This window comes from Triturus cristatus, chromosome 11, assembly GCF_964204655.1.
Source record: "Triturus cristatus chromosome 11, aTriCri1.1, whole genome shotgun sequence".
Lineage (NCBI taxonomy): Eukaryota > Metazoa > Chordata > Amphibia > Caudata > Salamandridae > Triturus > Triturus cristatus.
In genome coordinates this window covers 168,066,819-168,088,603 of record NC_140594.1, presented here as the reverse complement: position 1 = coordinate 168,088,603, position 21,785 = coordinate 168,066,819, and the positions used below count along the sequence as shown (strand labels likewise).

The window sequence follows — 21,785 nt, the reverse complement described above, 5'->3', positions numbered from 1 at the left end:
ATCTTCATAACTCCTAGTCCTAGTTTCCCTTGCCACAGTAATTACATTATGAGCTTTAGCCTCCATCAGAAACTCCCAAGTCAAAAGTTAGCATACTAGCCTCCCATCCCTGCAATATGGCCGACATCCTCTTCCTCCTATAAAGAGTAAGTCTACCCACAGCACTTCCTGTCACCAAAGCTACAACCAAGAAAAGGTGAAGCAATACACAACATGGCAGGGAGGGATGGGAAACTATCCTGTGATGAGGAAAACTAGGGCTCGGAGTAATGAAGATTACCGGTAAGCAACCAGGGCATTACTTCCTCGTCTGTCTCCTTCGCCACAGTAATTACATAATGAGCAGAACGTAGAGAAAACAGAAATCAAAGGAAGACACTGTAGAACACAGTCCAATCCAAAAAGAGAACAAAACGTTCCCACACAGAAACACAACACCAAAACATAGTGTCAACCGAATTAGCAAACAACAGAGATGCACCCCCACCAACCTCCAATCGTAAGAGGACCAAAGGGTAGGAGGAGATGTCCACAGGGCCACAACACAGACATCCACCATGGACAACCCCATGACTGCAAGCCAAGAAGCAACCACAGAACCAGCAGACGATCCCCGAAACAGACCACAATGTGGCCCAGGGAAGCAGAAGTCCAACAGAAGAGACTGCATAATCCACCTCCAAGAGTGGAGTCCGAGGGAACCTACCCAAACAACACTGGGCCAAAAGAAACAAAGAAGGCAACCACCAACCAGAACGGCACCATCCGGGATAGGCAAAACAACCACACCCGAAAACACACCCACTAGAAGGAACAAAACCCTGACCCGAGAGAGGATCAAGACAAAAAACACAAGAGCACAACCCATGGAAACAAGAGGTAACAACTGGAACAAAGTGGAGGGGAGCCTTGATAACAACCCAGCACCCAAAAATGCAAAATGAAGGTCTGAGCACCGGAAGAGAACCCAACACACCAACGCGTCAGGCAGACAAGAAGGCTGCCACCAAAATACCACTGCATGGGCCAGGAACAACAGTTCAACTGACTCCAGAGGGCCAAATCGCTCCCCTTGCCAAACACAGAACCCCAAAGGCAAAAAAAAGAGGTGCTGCCACCAAAGGCCCAGGGTGCCATATACCAAAAGAGATCAAAAAGTTGGACACAAGGGGCACCAGAGAACCAACACAAGGCTACCCAAATGCCCCCAAGAGCCTCACACAGAGCCTGAAGAGAGGAAGAGGCCAACCTTCCCCCAATACCAGCGGACCAAAGAAAACCAGCACTCGCAAGGGTGCAACGTCATAAACCACCAAACCCAACCTAGCAACGCAAGCACCACAAGCAACCCAATGCGGGGCAGAAGTGCGCAAGGCAGAAGGACGGCGGGACAGCTGAAACAAAGCAGCCCCAACACAACACACCCTTCAGGCATCAGGGCCAATCCCCCAACAACCATGCCTGAAGGTGCAATGGTTGAAACATGGTGCGTGGAGCTTTGGACCGAGAGTGGGCACAGACATTCAGGAAGCACCCTGTGGGGCCGGAAAGCCAAGATTAACAAGACGGCAGACCACAGGAGCCCCCACCATCCCGGAACCACCAGAAGCACAAAGGCCCATACCAATCTGATCACCAGCAACCCACAGGGAAGCAACAGAACTAGTGGAAACACATACAACAGACCAATTGGTCAAACGAAAGACATTGTGACCACCCACCAAGCAGGCACCCAAGGAAGAACTGAGCAAAAGCAGGGCAGCCTGGCATATATCATGCATGCAAACCCCAAAAACCAGACCACGCAGCAAACGCAGGACCACAAACACCGGCATGAAAAAAGAGCACATCGAGGGAAAACTCCCAGCAAAACCATGTCCCCACTCAGCACACTTTCCAGGGGAAGGAAGCGCAAACAAAGACCAGAGCAGCACTACCCAACCTGATGTCTGAACTTACACACAGCACACTACTGGCGTTTTAAGCAGAAGGACTACTCGAGAATAGCTGAGACCATGAGAATAATGGAGCAATGGTCGAGGAGAGGAGCTACGGAACAGTTAGTGCGCAATATGATGAGTGGAGGGCACGCAATGGAGATGCCGCTGATGTTAACTAAATAGAAATGATAATTCTTATGAGCCCTACATGTCAATGAATGTAAGATCCATTTACTATGCAGTTGAATGTTATGATAGACTATAGATGATGTATAACTCTGTAATTTCTTTTTGCTGACCAGCATAAATAAAATAAAAAAAGACGAGAGCAGCATAACTAAGGATCAGAAGCAGACGACAGCAGGGACAACACCCAGATGGGTACAAATACCAAGACCAAGATGAAGGCCGACAATACCCAAATGTGACAACGCGACACGGGAGGGGCAGATGCAAGGAGTCCCAACTGAACAACTCCCAACCGACAAGAGCAGGAAGAACAGGCAGGCAGGACCCACGACCCCATCGCCGGGAGCAGATAAATCCGACTCCTCATCCAGCAGGGAGGCACCCATCGACACAACCTCATAAGGTACAACATGGAAAAGATGGTCGAGAAAGGAATCACCACGACCAACCACCAATCCAAAATCCCCCCCACCAGCGCCGTCACCTGAAAACCCAGAGGGAAAGCCTAAGAACCCAGAACCAGTGGGAAAAGACCCAGAGTAACAGACACACACGGAGACTGCCCCAAGGAATCATCAGAAGGGAAGCAGAGAAAAGACCCTGAAGACAAAGCCAATGTGGCACAGGGGGTCACAGCCACGCAAGCCACCCTAGAACCCTGGTCACCAGGGACAACACTCGGGCCACCAGAAGGAAAACCAACCCGGCCTATGAAACGAAAAAGGTAGAAACTGCAGCGGGACCAGACCAGATCACTAAAGGGGCACCAAGACACCATGAAACCATAACACAGAGTAGACCCCCCCCCCCCCCCCCCCCACCAGACGTACTGCTGTCAAAAAAGAAGCAACGGCCAGCAAGGCATCCAGAGAAGGAAGAATGAAATCCCCAACTGATAGGAAGAAGAGATAGGGGCTTGAACCACACCTGAAGGAAACAGGGGATAACGATCACAAAACAACCACAGGACAGAGAACACCAAAATGACCAACTCCAGAAAGAGAAGAGAGCATCCCTCCCTTTTTTATGGGACAGCAATGAAAGCCCCGTCGGCCAGGAGCAACAGGAGTCAATCTACCAAGGCCCACTGCAATACGCCCAACACTGGACAAGGAGAGCCCCGACAAAGAGGGGGGGATTACAAGCCAACCAGGAACCTACCCCCACCACATGAATCACCCACCGCGCTGACACAGCGTCGGCCTAACAATAATGGAAACAAGAGAATACCGACCAACCACCAAAGTGACTAACACTGAGAATAATCCAGGTGATCGGGTGGACCAAGAGGTGGCAGCTGCACGCCAAATCCTCAAAACGTCGGCGGCAGGTCGCCCCGCCCCCGGCTGGAAGCACCAAAAGAACTCAGAGGCAAGAAAACAACTGCCCCACAAACTCACAGGGTCCAACAGCATGCAAACCACAGCTGCCCACTCAAACATGACCACCAAGAAGAGGGTGGGGGAGAATTAAACAACTCAGCCCCAGAGAAAGAAAGGGCACCAACAATGCCCCTGGACAGCAGCATACCACCATGATAAAACCAATACATGTGCAAGACCGCCATGGACGGCCCTGCAGAAGAAGCAGCTGCATTCAGGGAGTCCAATAATGCCAGGCAACTACCCAACCTGCTGTACAACATAGCCAGGGCAAAAGAGAAGCCCACACCTTATTAAAACAGCACCAGCAAGGACCAGAGAAGGAAAGCAGTGACAGAGGAGAAGAAGATGAAGAGGCCGCCGCTCAATCGACAAAAGAATGGAGAAGCGTCACACCCCAAGACCAACAGGGTCTGCGCTATCGGTGTCCACAGAAACAAATACCACAGCCATCTCCCACCAACACTTCACAACACCGTGTGGACAGAGGAATGGAGCGGCAGGGGCAAAGGCACATGACACGGGTAAAGGGAAAGAGCCACATACACTTCCCGCAAAACCACAGCCAGAAAAGCCATGCACAACCCAATGCATTCGGACTAGTGAAAAAACAGGACCCCGCATACAACCAACAAATGAAGGGGCAGTACAGGAGCAACCCTAGTAGACCATAATGCAACTGACAAAAAGCCACTGCAAGATATTCAGAGAGTATCACCAGGATACTAGTCCATGTCCGGGAGGGTCATGCCATCATAGACACAAGACTCAGTCACTGAGACATAGCCCCTGCAAAAGAGAGTCCCTATGCCCCATTGAGAGTCGGCCAAATAATATAGTGTGCAAACTGACATGCAAAGAGCCCCTTAAAGGGCCTGCACAAGCAGAGTGCCTACAGACAAACAACTTGCTACCAACCATCCATCTGACACAGGATGAGGCAGCCAGCTGGAACTAGCACAATCAGAGTGCTCAGTTATGAATGCCCCGAGCTGGACAAAGCAGGGCCGGAACAGACGCAAGTACCCTGGAACCGCACAGCATTACCCCAAAATATGTAATGGGTCTGCACATAGGGCAGAACACCCACAGCAGAATAAAGCGCCCGCGTCTGCTACAAATCATGCTCTCAGTTCGCTACAGCAGGACTCCCAGGCAAGGCCGCAAAGAACGGCCATGTGGGACTGAAACTCGCGGGGAAAAGGCAAAACAGATCGCCACGCCTTAACAAGAGATTGCTCCCGCAAGCACCTGCCACCTCTACCATTCCCTCACCGAGTCTACTAAAGCAAGACCACAGGGCTGAGAATGGATGTGTGTAACTGGCAAGCCACAATATTTCCTCAATCCCCTGCCGAGTCCGCTAGGAGCAGGACCTCATGGCAGGGGAATAAAAACCAAGACGCGGCGCATCCATCCTCCGATTACCGCTGTGAGTCCGCTAGACCAGGACCTCACGGTAGGGGAATAAAAAGGAAGACGTGCCGCATCCATCCCCCGATTACCGCTCTGAGTCCGCTAGACCAGGAACTCGCGGTAGGGGAATAACAAGCATTGGCCATGTCAATCGGTCTCGCCATATTAGTGTATTATGAAAATATGATAGTAATACAGAATGTTCAATATATTGTTTTAAATAAACGACTGACAGTGCTTTAGTAATTTGGGCTTTGTGACAATTTTCCCCCACATACTGAAGAGTCTTGCATTTACAGCTGTAGACCCAGCTTGTGCAATTTTCATGTATTTTTACACAAGTGCATGCTTTATGGTATAATGTAGCATAACACAAATCATAAATGAAAACATAGTCGCTGTTGACTAAATTTTAGTCCGAGATGGATTTGCAACAGCAGTTGATACAATCAGCCAAGGTGACCTGAATACAATAAAGGGCATGCTATGACGAGTTCCATAAAAGACAGTGGAAGAGAAAAGTTATTCCCCAATCTTGCACTTTACTAAGTAAGCTTCAAGAATACTATGCCCACTTGAATAGCTTTGGAGAGAAGCGTTTGTTCATGTTTGGGAGATATTGAACCAAGCAGTCTCTTCCTGTTTGCAGATGGTAATGTTGGGGTGTCCGCAGTCTACATTGTACTATTAGATCGAATCAGATATTAATATTATCCATGTATTACCTGAGATGTCGAGCTGTTGCAGCATAACAAACGACAGTTTCATTTCCCTCTAAAGAGATGGAACCATGGATTGTTCAAGGTGATAAGGATCAAGGAACGAGGTTGTCAGACAAATGCAATAAAACTTTGAGGAAATTACAACAGCTACATATCAAATGAACTGAACGTTTATATATTAATTCTGAGTAAGGATGCATTTTGATTTATTTTCGGATTTCGCATGGTATTCAATACCAAAGCACCGAAAAGAGAATATCCGGTTTCAGTTATGGTATCAGGTGTGTCAAAGCATACTGCTAATTTTATAATAATACGTTTTCTATGAAGCATTTTTGCAATTTCAAAGTGCTGAAAATAACATTTAATAATAATCATTTGGCTGACATGGGTGCGATGTCCGGGTTTCCAAAAGTATTAACTCAATGAGCAACCTTGCCATCCGGTAGGTTAATGCTGCACAAGCAGCAAAACAGATTTGCCCTGGTGGAAAGCTTCCGTAATAAGCCCCTGGAAGGGCATTTACATGAAAAAATCAGCTCATTGATAAAGATGTGATGTGTTTACCAGCTGAGTTTAGCTTCATGGAGGTGGGGGTGCCAGCAGGTTACAAAGCCGCAGGGAAACTCGAGGTTGCTTGTTACATGGGAAACAGAAGGATGGCGCAGCGTACACAAGCAATGTCAGCAAGGGGCTAAAGATCTTGGGGCAGATTTACAAGCCCCCTGCGCCGCCAGAATGTCACATTTTTCGGTAAAATATATAAATAAAAGGCATTGTCATTTACAACGTCACTAGCTTGAACTCTCGCAAATGCGAGACCTATTGCATTGCAAATGTGTGCTATAATTTTTTTTAAAAACCTTAGGAGAGAGCATGTCCTGCCTGCAACAGCAAGCAGCACAAAGCTATTTGAGAAAATAGTGCTCGGAGGCTGTAATGAAAGCCTACAGAGTAACAACACACGTAACGGGGTGTCGCAATGGGAGGTTACAAAATGAGACAAGGCAGTGAGAGACTACTAAGCCTTTTGACCAATGAACAGCAACAGCTTACAGTGGACAATCACACAAACTAATGAAAAATATGGGCGGAGCGTGGGCAGAGCTTCAATTCCCTAACTGAATACAGCATGCCTCGCAGAGCAGCACATGCGCTGCCCAGGCTCGACCTAAAAACAGACCAAGGTGACCCACATTATGCTGAACTCTGTCATGCAGAGAAGTCAACCATTCAGAAAGCACACAACCTCTGCTTTGTTAACTCTCCATTTTGAACCAAATGTGCCAAAACAAATGAATATGAGAATCCCCATGCTGGCAAAAAGCAGAAGGTGCCTGTGTGGGAAAATTGTCATTAAAGTAGTGCAAAAACAATGCAGCCAGATTAAGTTGTATGCACCCAGAATGTCGGCAGAAAATGCAACAATTAAGTGGACGATGAAATGAAACAGATGAGGGGGTTTCAAGTCCATATCTGAATATATAGAGCCTAATTAATCATTATCATTTGTTGGTGGATTTGAATGGCTTTGCAAGTGCCCTTCCTATGACTTTACAGCATAAACACCAACATTTAAAAAAAAGAATAAAAAATAAATGAAAGGTATTTTGGCTTCAAAAATGGGGAGACTCCCGTCTGAATCGGGTATGTTGGCATGTATGTATAGAGTATTTGTTAGCAACTCAGTGGATCTATAAACTACAAATGTCCTATTTTCCAAATCGCTTCTGCATTTAATGGTGAAACAGTTTATATACAGAACCCAGTGGATCCATAGAATGATAGAATCTAATTTCTCTTCATGGGGCTGCATATTCTTTCAGTTCTAGATGCATTTAAGTCCTATTCTGGCTCATACAGCTCACCACCTCGTGCACAGAAGTTGGTTTACTTTTTGCACAACTCCCAGTTTTTTGCTAATGCCTCATAAACATGCTTCATATTAGCAATCTGACTGCCTTCTCCAATTACAACGACCATCACTCCACCCGATTGGTTGTGTATGGGAAGAGGAGGGTGTAGCAAGCGCCAATTGAACTTTCTTTGCTTTGGGCACCATTTTCCCCACAGTTGACCTCCGGGGCCCCTCAGCTCCGTTACGGCCTTATGAGTTGCATGCTTTGTATGCCGGCCTCCACATTAACCTGTGAAGTCGACCACCCGTTCAACCCTTACCTCCCTCCCAACATGAAGCACTACAGCCACTTGATTGGAGCACTCCATCCCGCCCAAAAACCTAAACACATGGTTAACTCCAACACCAGCAGTCAATCTGAGGAATTTGATCTAGGCAGTGCAGATTTTGTACTGTTTTCAATGCGTCAATGTATACCCCTGCCCTTTTCGTTGCTACCTCTAGGATTTCGGTCGGATTACTACCCCACTCCCTAAAAGTAAGCCAGTACCAGCAGTGTCCGAAAGGATGGCTTTGGTCAGTGCGGGCCTTTAGCATGTGCGAACTGGGCCCGCGCCCAGGGCACTGACCACCAGACGGGCACAGGAGCTGCCTGCAGCCGTCTCCCTCTGACCTGGGTCTAGGAAAAGTGCTTATAAACATTGGTTCTGAAGGCTGCTGGCTCTGGTGTCCGCCTTTTGTCTGTTTTTCTTTCCATGACACTCCATCATGCCCACCTCACCTTCCTCCCACTCGCTTCAAGATTTCCACTGTACAATTATTTAAACAAGCCCTTTCTGTAAAGGAACGTGAAAACAAAATGACAACGTTTAAGCAGAGAAGTGGTTGCACGTCAGATGTGTGGTTTTCGAGAGTGGCGACAAAACGTATGCACAGGCCAGGTGTACGATTGAAATTTAACAGTGGGTTTTCATTTACTATGCGGCGCTACCCCTTATCTCAAACTTTAAAAGTGCAATAGTCAGTAATAGGACAGAGAGCAAGAAGCCTAAGCGAACAAGATGCTCACACGTGGAAAAACGTGACATTTCACCCTCTGTCACCGGTGCTGTAACCGCGAGTGACACTAAACGTGCACACACAGAAGTAGTTAATGATAATTTATCACTGCAAGCTTACACTAGAGTTTAGCATTAAAAAAAGCATGAGTGCGGCGAGAAGTGCCAAATCTACTTTACGAGCCCATTATAGCGAGCGCTCGAAAGCCGCCACTCACTTCGCTTAACCACATCCTACTCCACTCGCAACCCAAACTCCCTTTTACGCTGCTCCCTGTCCGATACTACTCTCATGGGGCGGTTCTCCAGCCGATGCTCTGTGGCCCCTTCAGGGTGCATTCACAACCCTCACACCCCGCTTACTCGGGAGCATGCATGCGACCCATAATGGCGGCTGGAGGAAACAAGAGGCAGACTTTTGGCGCACATGCGTACGATGTATAGCATCGCACGCATGCTCGTATTTTCGCAAGTCCTATTGCAATGTAAATAAAACTGCGGTCGTCCAAGAAGGCAGGAACAGGAGTGGGTGGGGGGGTTGTGATGGGCAGAGAAGTGACGGACTGCGGGGTGGAACGGGGGGAAGCAGGGGAACAAAACAGATTTAAAAGTAAAGGGGTCGTTGGCTATGGAAGGAGAAAAATTACGACATGGCCGTCAGGAGGTGGGATTACGTTGAGGAAACCAGATCAGATTGCAGCATTTAGGAATTCGGCCAATCAAAAACATAGGCGGAAAGTGGGCGTAACTTCCCCCACTATACTGTATACAGCATCTCTCGACGAGACAGCGCATGCGCTGCCTAGCAGAGACCTAAAAAGGAAGACGTGAGCAGAACTTCATGGATGGGGCATCAGAGAACACACGCCGACCTAAACAACAGTCCAAGAGCAAAACAAGCTCAAGAAAAGTAACAAAATTAAAAAGAAAAGACATGTAGAAAGACATATAAAAATAAAGGTGCATAGTCTGCTATTGCAAGACTTACGGGGACCCTGGACTGCTGAATCAAGACACACGCCCACTCACCCTGCTGCACATGAAATGGAAAACAAACCAAAAAACAGGATGTACTGTGGGTAGACTTCCTCTTTATAGGAGGAAGACGATGTCGGCCATATTGCAGGGATGGGAAGCAAGTATGCTAACTTTTGGCTTGGGAGTTTTTGTGGGAGGCTAAAGCTCATTATGTAATTACTATGGCGAGGAAGACGGATGAGGAGGTAATGAAGCAGAAGAGGCACACTGAATTTCATGCTAAAATAATACTCCAAAATGTATTGGATGCGCAGCAAAGATGAAGAACGTACCTCAACCAGCTTCACCACATTGGGGTGGTCTAGCTTTTTCAAAATGGCAATCTCTTGGTATACCCGCTCTATTGGCCCTTTTGGTTGCGAGCATCCTTCCGGGACTGTTTTGGCACCTCGTGGAGGTGGTCGCCCTGAAACAGTAAAAACCAAATACCAATAACTTTTTTTTATTATTATTTTGTATTAGCATTTTCAGTACGTTTAACAGAAATGTGAATAACTTTGGAAGTGAAATGAGGCATTAACAAAGGCAAAGGAATTTAGGGACAGTTTCAAAAGTGTCTGCTCCCAAGTGTAAGTCCATTAACAAAACATATTCAAGGGAGATTACAATAACATCTACACTACATTGTGACTGTGAGCCCCAGAGCAGGGAATATTTACATTCTTTTTTCCATAGCATGGCACTCCGGGTGAGCTGGGACAGCAGAGGGACAAAAAACAAGGGTTTTTCGGCCTCTTTGGAATCTCTGGAAGTTTTATTTGAGATTAAGTTGGGTAGAGGGAAATTCCAGAGAAAACAGAATGGAGGAAAATTCACATGAACCACTTGTGCTTAGCTAGTTGCATGTAGAAACTGGACAAGGATTGTAGGCATTCATGGCAAAATAGCTTTTTGTCTTTGGAGCGTCTCCGTTAATAGTCACTTTTCAGGACCTTTCATCTAACTTGAAACCAGATAGTGGTGGCACCTGAGACAGCAGCTTGCTTTGCCTTTTGTAAGTGCCTGGCCTGATTGTGTGGTAAGTGCATTTAGCGTTGCTTACATTCCTTAGGCACCCACCAGAATAGAGGATGACTGTAGGTGCTAATATATGTGGCACACACCAGAAATTATTCAGTACGTAGGCTCACCTAAAATACCCACTCAAGAACTTAAAATAAACCACAGCAGTTTGCATTAAGAAGACTCGTAAGTTTAGCTTAGAAAAAAAGTGCAAAAATTTTCATTTTATAACATTCCCCCAAACTTCTGAAATGCTGCTCAAAATGTATACAAGATTCTGCAATCCACTCGCCAGGGAGTTGCATTTGTAACAAGCTCAATGGAAAAAAGTGCATATGCCCTCATAAACACACAATCCGATGAAATTTCCATGAATTTTAAACCTCAAATTGCAAATATTAAAGTATTTTGTTCCATTTTTTGCAAGTTTATTTTATTATCCATTCATATAACCATACACACACAAAACAAAGCTGTAAACATGAATATAGGTGAATAATCAAAATAAGTAATTTTTCGTCTTCACAGTTCCACCTGAAAAAGTCCACTTTTTAGGTCTCGCCTAGCGACGCAGCGCATGCGCTGCTCACCATGGCGAGATCTATTGTTGTGGGTTTTGCTTCCGAAGGGGGACAGGAGATGTGCACGTGCCTGGACAGCCGATGTGCACGCTCACAGCGTCTCTTCTCAGCTTGCGCCGGGACAGCAGATGTGCACGCTCACAGTGTCTTCAGACGCTCGGCGGTGCAAACACTCTTTAGTTGCACATCTGCTGCTGAGTGGAGAGGGCGGGGGAGGGCTGCAGATCACGTGATCACACGATCCTTGTGAGCGCAGCAATTAATCTCGAGCGCGGCTCCACTCAAGAGAATAATAGTCGGGGCCTCAGCTCCTCGGTGGGCCGACGCCTCGGCTTGTTTTATTATGCCTTGTTGTAGTTGGGGATCGGCAAAAAATTTACATTTATAATTAATGTCCTCATTGCATCTGGGCTGGTAATAGTGGCTCTAGTGCAAATGTTTTTTTGTGCCCGAATCAGAATTTCAACGTGCATGGCGATTTTGCAAAGAGCAGGTGATTTTTCTGCTCACAAACTGTGCCACATCTAGTGAAATTTGAGGCGGAAAGACCACACTGTTCCCAGTTCTGCGGCTGAGAAAGAGAGGAAACGCGGTACCACCTACTACGATCTGAACTCTGTATGGGCAGGGAATACCACACCTGGGAAAAACTTGGACGGTATTACTGCACCACACTTTCACAAAAAGTAGAACGAGGGACTTGGGGCCAGAATTAGGCCGAGGTTTGCAATCCGTTTGCACATGCAAAATCTGATAGGGCCATGTACAAACACTATTTTGCGAGTCGTAAAAAATTGCAACTCGCAAAATTGTGTTTAGCGACTCGCAATTAGGAAGGGGCGTTCCAAGGGCGTCCCTTTCTAATTGCGATTCGCAGCCCTATGTATGAATGTTTTGCGACCGCAATTACGGTCGCAAAACACTCACAATTTACCGCCCTCTTCAAGATGGTAGTAGTGCAGTCGCAAATGGGAAGGGGTCCCCATGGGACCCCTTCCTCTTTGCAAATGCAGGGGAAAATATTTTTTAGGGGCAGGTAGTGGTCCCAGGGACCACTACCGGCCCTTTAAAAAAATGAAACGAAAAGGTTTCATTTTTTAGAAATGCATCCTGTTTTCCTTTAAGGAAAACGGGATGCATTTTTAAAAAAAAACTGCTTTATTTAAAAGCAGTCCTAGACATGTAGGTCTGCTGAGCCCAGCAGGCCATCATCCCTGGGAGGGCCAGCCATTGCCAATGGTGTGGCAAATTGCGAGTGCCTCATTAATATTCATGAGGCTCGCAATGTGCGACCCCATTGGGAATCGCAATCAGTGTCTCAGACACTGTTGTACATTGTAAATTGTGACTCGCAATCGAGCGCAAATTTGCGAGTCGCAATTTAAAATGGTCGTACATCTGGCACTTGGTGAAAAATTTACATCTAGTGATCGCATCATGGTTCGATGACTTATAGCATTACATTTGTAAAGAAACTACTTGAAATGTATTTACCAACTGACCTCTTATAGGGCGGTGGCTCAGTTACACAAAGGAATTCAGAGAAATGAAACCAGAAGCTGAGAAATTAGGTATGAAAGCAGGGATAGGGTGCCCTGTAAACTTGAAAAGAACAGTGGAAGAAACACAATATCTGAAATGCCAGTCGGGACAGAGGAGGAAACTACAAAGAACCCTCCATGACGTACCAGCACCTTTCATAGTAAAAAATCAGACCCTGACAGCATGTAGGAAAAATGTTCTGCCTTAGTTGGTTCAGTCCGAGGCCCCCACTCCCGCGATGAAACGTGTAAAAAGGTCACCCATTCTTTTGCACAATAGCACAACAATGAATTCTGTACATCAACTTTTGCAAATGTGGAAGTTTGCATCAATTACAAGAGTTTTCTTTTTATCTGTGTATGCTTTTGGCCTTTTTTTTATTCATATGGGCCCAGGCACTCTGTAACCTTGCTGGCCTTCCTCAACCACCATCCTGCCCCTATTTCTCCTGCCTGGCTTCCTTCCCATGTTATTCTTGCATCTCTAGTTCAACTCTCTATTTTCGTTTCCTTTCCACTGCTGTAGTGCCCCCCATACCCTACCTCCAATTCGCTATCACATTCATTTTGGCTAGAGAAACATGATTTAATGGTAATTTAATTCAGTGAGAAGGAACGGTGTTAGTAAAATGCTGTTCCACTGCTAGAAAGAATCATTATTTGTAGATCAAAATCACTTTCAATGTGATCTGCTAAATGTGTATGCTTTTCTTTCTCAAGAAATCTTTGTATTTTTTAGCATCTGGGATCTTTTGTATCAATGATTGCTACAATGCAATATAAGACAATGTTAAAATAGCAGCATGTGCCGCATAAAGCTGCATAGGTTGCCTTTTCTTTCTGTATAATTCAGTCAGCTCTGCCGCATAATTTGGTCATCTATTGCTGCATAATTCCAGTGGCACTGGCCATAGACCATCCTATTAAAAGGTCACAGACATGTAACAGATAGATCCTGCCTTTATACTCTCTGGTAGCCTAAAGAGTGCGTCTATGGATGAGCATTGCGTGATCTCAACAGGCCTTGTATGCCACATACACTCCGTTAGGATGGAAAAGTCAGGAAAGTAAAGCTGGTATCCATACTCGACAACCTTACAACCAGGGTTCTTTTCCTAAGGACTCAAGGATTCCTGCCAATGCTTGATGGAGCAGCCAGGACAGTAAAGCTGGTACGCATATCCAAGGACCTTACAACCGGGGTTCTTTTCCCAAGGACTCACGGAATCCGGTCAATGTCCAACTCGGTCATCAAACTTTGTGAGCCCAACAAGGAAGCTCTACTCGCAGTTAACTGCTGCCACCTACACACTCAGTCCAGCGCCTGCACCTGGTTCTGTGGGTGCCGCATGTTGTTCCACATCTATTTCTTCTGATAGGTTTCCTGTCGTACCGCATTAACAAACACTGGGTAACAGGTTACTGCATCACTAGAGCAGAAGTTAGTCCCTCTGTTGGGGTTCACCAAAGGCCATGCTCAGAAGCTGGTTTCTCTACAGCTGTTTGAGGTCAGACCTTCTTCTACATCAGTGGGGCCCTTCAAAGCACCCACAGCTCAACAGGGTGCCTCGAAGGGCCGTGCCTTGAAAACCGTGCGCTGTTTGCCAACTCCACACTACGTCACTGGAGGATTCCTGGATCTCTCATCCCTAAAGGGGCTGCCATTCATTTCAGGGACTAGTTCATTGGCCTGTAGAATGCTTAAAGGGGCAGTGCCATGGGACAACTGACCCCGCCCACCCAAATAAGCCAGTGACTTGTTTTTTTAACATTTTCTTTGTTTGCGGCGAGAAGAAACGTGCGTGAGAAATTAGCATTGTCTCTTTAAACATTATATACTATAATGGACTAGTGGTGAAAAAGGAAATGCATATCCTCGAGATATTCTAAACCTGACATTTGCTGTGAGATTATTAAACAGTTCAAAGCTTGTTCTAAGAACCCAGTTCTGATCAAAGAAGGGACTCTGGGAATTATTTCCGAACTTAAACTCATGTTCATGTGATATTTTATTTCAAGATTTTTCATTCGAAATGTTATATAAAATTAATGTATTTGCCCAATGTGTTTCAGCTTTAACAGTGTTATCAGGGGCTTCTTTCCACCAATTAATCTGTTAAACAAAATATAATATGATTCGATTAGTCAAAGTTAAAGCAATTGAAGCAATGGCATTTTTGTTTATTGCCAAAATGTATTTGCTTTGTCGGTGTTTGATGCACTTACTTGGATGTGTATTTGTTGTCCATTTTGTCAACATGGGACGAATCAGAGGTTTTATGGTTAAACGTGATGGCATATGGCTTTGCTTTAATTTCGACTGATCAAGTCACATTCTGCTTTGCTTAACAAATGCCCCGATGAAGGATTTAACCCGAAATGTGTAGGGAGTAAATGAATGACGCTATATAGAATTTGGAAAGGAAATGTTCCCGAAAGGAGGTATGAATGTCAAACAAAACAAACACTCCGAAATAAGGAATTTCTTTTCAATTTAGAGTGCCGCTTTCTCCTTAATTTAGGTTATTAAACATCATCAGGTTCATTAATTACATTTGAAAATGTTATTGCAGCAAAATTAAAATTGGAAAACACATGGTTGCACAACTCACGTGGAAATCCCGCTTGCCTCATCAGCTTCTTTTTCGAAAGAACTTTCATCGCCTGAAGGATGTGGAAAAAGAAATGTTAGCTGGTTGCATCTTCCTCAAGAAGTCAGAAAGGTCTTATGTACTCAAGCGCAGTGATGCAGGTGGCCTCTGGGCTACGGCACGCGATGAAGTGCAGATGCTATGGAGTGCTCTCCAGGGTCCACCCACCCTGATCATAAGCTGTGGAGCAGACTGAACAGGATGGGTCAAAGTATGTGTGGAGAATTTGTGAGAGCTTCAAAGGGTCCCAGAGATGTTCCTAAGGTAAGAATGTCCTAGCTAGACGTTTTGCCGGTACAACGACCCAGCAGGTGAGTCTTGTGATGGAATACAAGCCCTGCTCCCCACAGGGGGGATGAGTAAGGTTGCAGAGTGCATGTTTATTCTCCTAGTATGTGGAGGATCTCTCGGAGTGTGGGACAACATTGTCAGAACCCTCAGGAATGGATGGCTCAATAATGGTCTTGCTCAAGAGTGTAGATTATACAGGTCCTTCTAGTCCCGCACCCATCACTACTCAAGAGTTATGGAAACCCAGAATCTTCTGACTCCTAGTGTGTCAGGAAGTGAGTGAAGCTGGTTGAAGCACCATTGATATGGCCACCAACCTTGGAGGGTGACCGGTTGTGGGTCTCCACTCTTTTTCCTGAGCTGGCTAGCTCAAGCCTTGAGCACCAGATGTAAACTGCATTGGCTCAGTCAGCATCCTTGCACTTTTGCTTTGCTGCATGCATAAAAATAGATATCGCTCAAGAACTGGTTGACCCGGCTGTACTACTGAATGTCAACACAACAATATTGTGGTACAAGAATATCGGGGACCGAATATTGAGGGACAAAACAACAAAAGGTAAGTGCATATAGGGGAGTATAGATTGACAATTTCTGACTCTACAACTTCGTACCTTGCAGATATGTACCGCGTGTATGTGGAGTCAGGTATAGAAAATCTAGACTTACTTACCTGTCAATATTTTCTTTTGCCATTTTGCCCTTGATTTTCGGTCCCACCGATTTTGTGGGTTCACCATTTGACCCATAGGTACATGCCTTGGATCTGTTTTCCCAGACTCCTAGAGATTTCCCTAACTTGCAGTTTAAAGAAATACTCCCCGGCAGCCAGTCGTGGTTGCTTTGGTGAGATAGAATGCACAGAGCTGTTGTAAGTAGATCCGACTGGAGTAACTATAGCCGAACTGTAAGAAAGGACGCATGTCTCTCCTTTACCACTACTCCTCAACACCCAGCTGACCTGGCTTCAAACTCACTCCTGCTCTATGTCCCAGACCCTACTTTTGTATACCAGAGTAAGAGGAAAGTATTCTATAGTTGTTATGTAACCTGTGAGTTGCAAAGTGACCTTCCTATGTGTTTCACTTAAATATACAGTAATGCTCTTCCCCACGATTCACAATTATGTGTCCAACTCACTGCATTACAGATTATAGCTGGGCAGAAGACTTAGACCAACCAAACCAATTCTAGAAAACCTTGGATTGCATATTCCAGGCATTATTGATCTTCCATGAAGGCTTTACCAACCAACATTCCTTTGTCAGCCAGCCTCATACTCTACTGAACATACTTCAGACTAATATGGACTCATCTGACTTCTAGGTAGCTCTCACCTACTGCACCAACCCTTATCTTTTGTTCCCCTAGCTCGGATCACTGACAGAATATTGGAAACACAAATATCATGTCAAAAATCTATAGGACCAAAATAATGAGAAAGCAAGTGCAAATAGGTAACAGATTTACTATTCTTAATTCCACATCTAGGTAGCTTGAACTGAAGATATATATTTTGTCAACGTACATATATGTGGAGTTATATATAGTAAAACTTTGCTTACCTATAGAAACTTACCTTCGAAATATTTTTGTCCTCGATTCTTTTGCCACAATATTTTGTCCACACAATATTTTTCCCCTATAATATGTCTGCACACCCCTAGTTAAGCTAGACCCAATATCTGCAATCTGGTCTCATCCAGGGCCCACCCAACATACTGTTCTTTTAGCAGCACCTCAAGTAGAGGTGTTCCTTTTAAAATAAAAATTTTCTGAGTGTGGTCAAATACCTAAAATAAAATAAATTTGAGGTCATAAGAAAAGGTGATTGTGCATGTGTCTAGATAAGGGTACATGAACGGATTCAAAGGATTACATATTACTTACATAGTACGTGTTGTCATCTTCGTTGTACGCCAGTTTTACCACTCCATAGGAGCCCTGGGGAATGAAATAGCAGGACAGTTTATTCAACACATAATAGAAAAGATGGCTTGCAACTGACACATACTGTGGAATTCCAACTGGAATGAGCTGATATTTTTTTTAACCAATATATTTTTTACGTTGAAAAGTTTTATACTGCAACAATCTGTCCCGATTCGCACTCATACATATCAATCCATGTGGCATAACACCATACAGGAGGAAATAACACCTAAATAGTTGGAGATACTGTGGCGGGACATACCCAAAACCTTCGTGAGACCACATATAAATTGATGTTTCAATGGTATTATACACTGCCCGCCTATCTGTCATTTATTAGGATGTTCCCCCCCTATGTTGGCACTGCTGGGAGAGTTAGGGGGACTTCTGTCACATTTGGTGGTCCTGTAGAGTGATTGCTACAGACTGGAAGGAGATGCTGGGCCATATTAAAGACATGGTAGGCTATCCTCTGCCCCTCATCTCCGGCGATTACCCTGGGCATTCGACCCTCCACCCTGGCCGCAATGACCCACGCAGACTGGACGCTTACCAGTTACCTACTCTTGGCAGCACGAAAACTCATAGCACTAATGTGGAAGCAGGCAGCCCCTCCCTCGGCTGCATCATGGTTGCCTGATTGTGGCATCTCTTGGCCATGGAGCAGATATTTCATAATCTAGGTAACACTGAAAAAAGTGCCAGCTTCTGTGGAAGCCCCTGATCCGCTATCTTATGCACATGGAGTTACCTATTTTAGGCCCCCGAAACGTCGGACACTTCAGCTCTTTAATTGAGAGTATCATTATGCCCCCCCCCCCCCACCTTAGTTAACCCCGCAAGATCAGTTTGGCCCTCTTCCGTCCCCCTGCTGAAGGGTACTGCTGCCCTCTCATAACTTCGCCCGTTGACAGATCAAGACCTGTGCATGTTATGTTTGTTCGTCGTTTTTAAGTTCTTATACCGCTGTTCTATTTTATAGTTAAAGTACCATACCACGAGAGGTCGCCATATATTAAGGTTCCTGTGTATTAGCTATAGCTATGCTACTATGTGGATTTGATTACGACTATGAACATTGCTATTACAAGCTTTGCTCGAACCTGCCTCTTGTCTGCAAATACTCTTGTTGAGAATGTCATGTACATGTTTTACTCTGTGATAAACAATAAAAAGAACTATAGTACAGAAAAGATGTATACATACAGTAATATTGTTCATCATACCTATTTTTTCTGCTAAGCTCTACATGGTTGTCCCGGGCATGACAAAATAGTATGGGAGCCATGTCCAGGCCATTGAGGGCCATGGAGCCAGCAGTCCTCGGGAAACTGGCCTGAGAGGCAGTTGTTTGCTATGGTGGAACCAGATGAGGTTCTGCGATCACAAACTCAGTGGTTTCCTCCCTTGTAACCGAGGCTGGGGAACCAAGAGTCAGGCAGATAGGACATCTGGCCACTTTGGAAAAATGCCTATTATTTAAATGAGGCTCTTTGGCCATATGAGGCAGGAAATGTCATGGCACATAGTCAATAGCAGGTGTTTGGATTTCATATTTACCTTTCCGATTTCATCTTTGAGCTTGTACTGGTTGAGCTGCACACAGTCCTGCAAAACAAAGGGCAAATATCTAAGGCAAGTTATCACCGACAGTCAAAAATATGCACATGCATTTCTTTAGTATAGGTTTTCCATTATGAATATGCTATCTTTTCTAATAAAAAGACCTGTATTAGGATGTGTGATCTGGCAGGTCCATGTCTTCTATAGTCATATGTAGTATAGGAATATAAGGCAGGGAAGCTCTGCAAGTAGTGAGCAGCAAAACATCTCTGACTAGTGAAACTGATGGGATCTGTTCGGGTGAGGATGGCAGGTTAAATGGATTTGCCGCTGCCTTTCACCCATCCGGTCCACCGTCCTGGGATGCTTGTTTCCAGTTCAGGGAGGACCTGGCTTGGCAGTTCGGGCTGGACTGTTCCCATGAGGCACAGGGTCAAGACTGATTTGCATATGGCTGGGTTCAAACTGGAATGGCATGGTGAGCAAAAAAACGATGGATTTAGGCCCAGATCTCTGTACTGGGGTGAATGTATGACATTTTTCTGCATTCTGTCCATCAACTGTTGTTTTTGCATTTGTCACCCAGAGTGGGACGGGTATGCCCAGACGTGGGTCCGTGCTCTCCATGCCACTGGAATCAAGCTATCCTGGCTGAAGAGGGGTGAAACCCAGAAACCGGTCCTAGGATGCTTGTTTCCAGTACAGGGAGGACCTGGCTTGGCAGTTCAGGCTGGACTGTTCGCCCTAAGTGGGATGGGTATTCCCAGACGTGGGACCCATGCTCACTACGCCACTGGAGTCAAGCTATCCTGGCTGATGACGGCTGATAGCCAGAAACCGGTCCTAGGATGCTTGATTCCGGTCCAGGGAAGACATGGCTTGGCAGTTCGGGCTGGACTGTTCCCATGAGGCACAGGGTCAAGACTGATTTGCATATGGCCATGTCTAAACTGGGGTGGTGTAGTGGGCAAAAGAACGATGGATTTAACCCAGATCTCTTGACTGGGGGAGAATGTCTGCATTGTCAGCATTCCGTCCATCATTTGTTTGTTGTAACGCTTTTCGCCCTAAGTGGGATGGGTATTCCCAGACGTGGGACCCATGCTCACTACGCCACTGGGGTCAAGCTATCCTGGCTGATGACGGCTGATAGCCAGAAACCGGTCCTAGGATGCTTGATTCCGGTCCAGGGAAGACATGGCTTGGCAGTTCGGGCTGGACTGTTCCCATGAGGCACAGGGTCAAGACTGATTTGCATATGGCCCTGTCTAAACTGGGGTGGTGTAGTGGGCAAAAGAACGATGGATTTAACCCAGATCTCTTGACTGGGGGAGAATGTCTGCATTGTCAGCATTCCGTCCATCATTTGTTTGTTGTAACGCTTTTTGCCCTAAGTGGGATGGGTATTCCCAGACGTGGGACCCATGCTCACTACGCCACTGGAGTCAAGCTATCCTGGCTGATGACGGCTGATAGCCAGAAACCGGTCCTAGGATGCTTGATTCCGGTCCAGGGAAGACATGGCTTGGCAGTTCGGGCTGGACTGTTCCCATGAGGCACAGGGTCAAGACTGATTTGCATATGGCCATGTCTAAACTGGGGTGGTGTAGTGGGCAAAAGAACGATGGATTTAACCCAGATCTCTTGACTGGGGGAGAATGTCTGCATTGTCAGCATTCCGTCCATCATTTGTTTGTTGTAACGCTTTTCGCCCTAAGTGGGATGGGTATTCCCAGACGTGGGACCCATGCTCACTACGCCACTGGAGTCAAGCTATCCTGGCTGATGACGGCTGATAGCCAGAAACCGGTCCTAGGATGCTTGATTCCGGTCCAGGGAAGACATGGCTTGGCAGTTCGTGCTGGACTGTTCCCATGAGGCACAGGGTCAAGACTGATTTGCATATGGCCATGTCTAAACTGGGGTGGTGTAGTGGGCAAAAGAACGATGGATTTAACCCAGATCTCTTGACTGGGGGAGAATGTCTGCATTGTCAGCATTCCGTCCATCATTTGTTTGTTGTAACACTGTTCCCATGAGGCACGGGGTCAAGACTGATTTGCATATGGCTGGGTTCAAACTGGAATGGCATGGTGAGCAAAAAACGATGGATTTAGGCCCAGACCTCTGTACTGAAGTGAATGTATGACATTGTTCTGCATTCTGTCCATCAACTGTTGTTTTTGCATCTTTCACCCATCTCTCAGCAAGACTGTCCAATAAGATGCATGGTTTGTCAGTAGGGCTTCCACATCCTGATATATGCAGTGTCTGTGGCTTCAGAGGTCATGTTGTGTCTGACAATCTGCTACCCTTGCTTATTCCTTAAAAGCAACTCACCTGCCACAGATCTGTGCAGTTGGCTGAGGGTCATTACCAGATATTTGGTCAAACTCAACACCAAGGGCACAATCAGAACAATGTTGTGTCTGCAGAGTCTAGTCAGGGAGCAGAGCCCTGCTGTGGAGAAGGAGACACGTAAGAAAGCCGCGATCAGAGAAGGTGCAGGAAGCAGCAGAGGATCACTCAATAATGCAGGGGGGGATAGGAGGGTCCAAAACAGAGAAGGAGGGGCCATGGGAGAGGCAGTGGTGGGAGGAGGCTGAACACCTGTGGAAATG

At 45.9% G+C, this 21,785-nt stretch overlaps 1 protein-coding gene across 2 annotated transcripts in view; it reads right to left on the bottom strand.

Annotated features, from left to right (window-relative positions):
* CAMKK2 (calcium/calmodulin dependent protein kinase kinase 2) overlaps positions 1 to 21,785 on the bottom strand; it is a 378,393-nt gene that overhangs the window by 146,706 nt on the left and 209,902 nt on the right. For both annotated transcript variants that reach the window (XM_085636376.1, XM_085636375.1), the window contains exons 3-6: positions 19,162 to 19,209; positions 17,560 to 17,613; positions 15,340 to 15,391; positions 9,876 to 10,009 (exon numbers count right to left, since the gene is read on the bottom strand). In XM_085636376.1, coding sequence (XP_085492502.1) covers positions 9,876 to 10,009; positions 15,340 to 15,391; positions 17,560 to 17,613; positions 19,162 to 19,209 — 288 coding nt within the window. The remainder of the gene's footprint in view (positions 1 to 9,875; positions 10,010 to 15,339; positions 15,392 to 17,559; positions 17,614 to 19,161; positions 19,210 to 21,785) is intronic.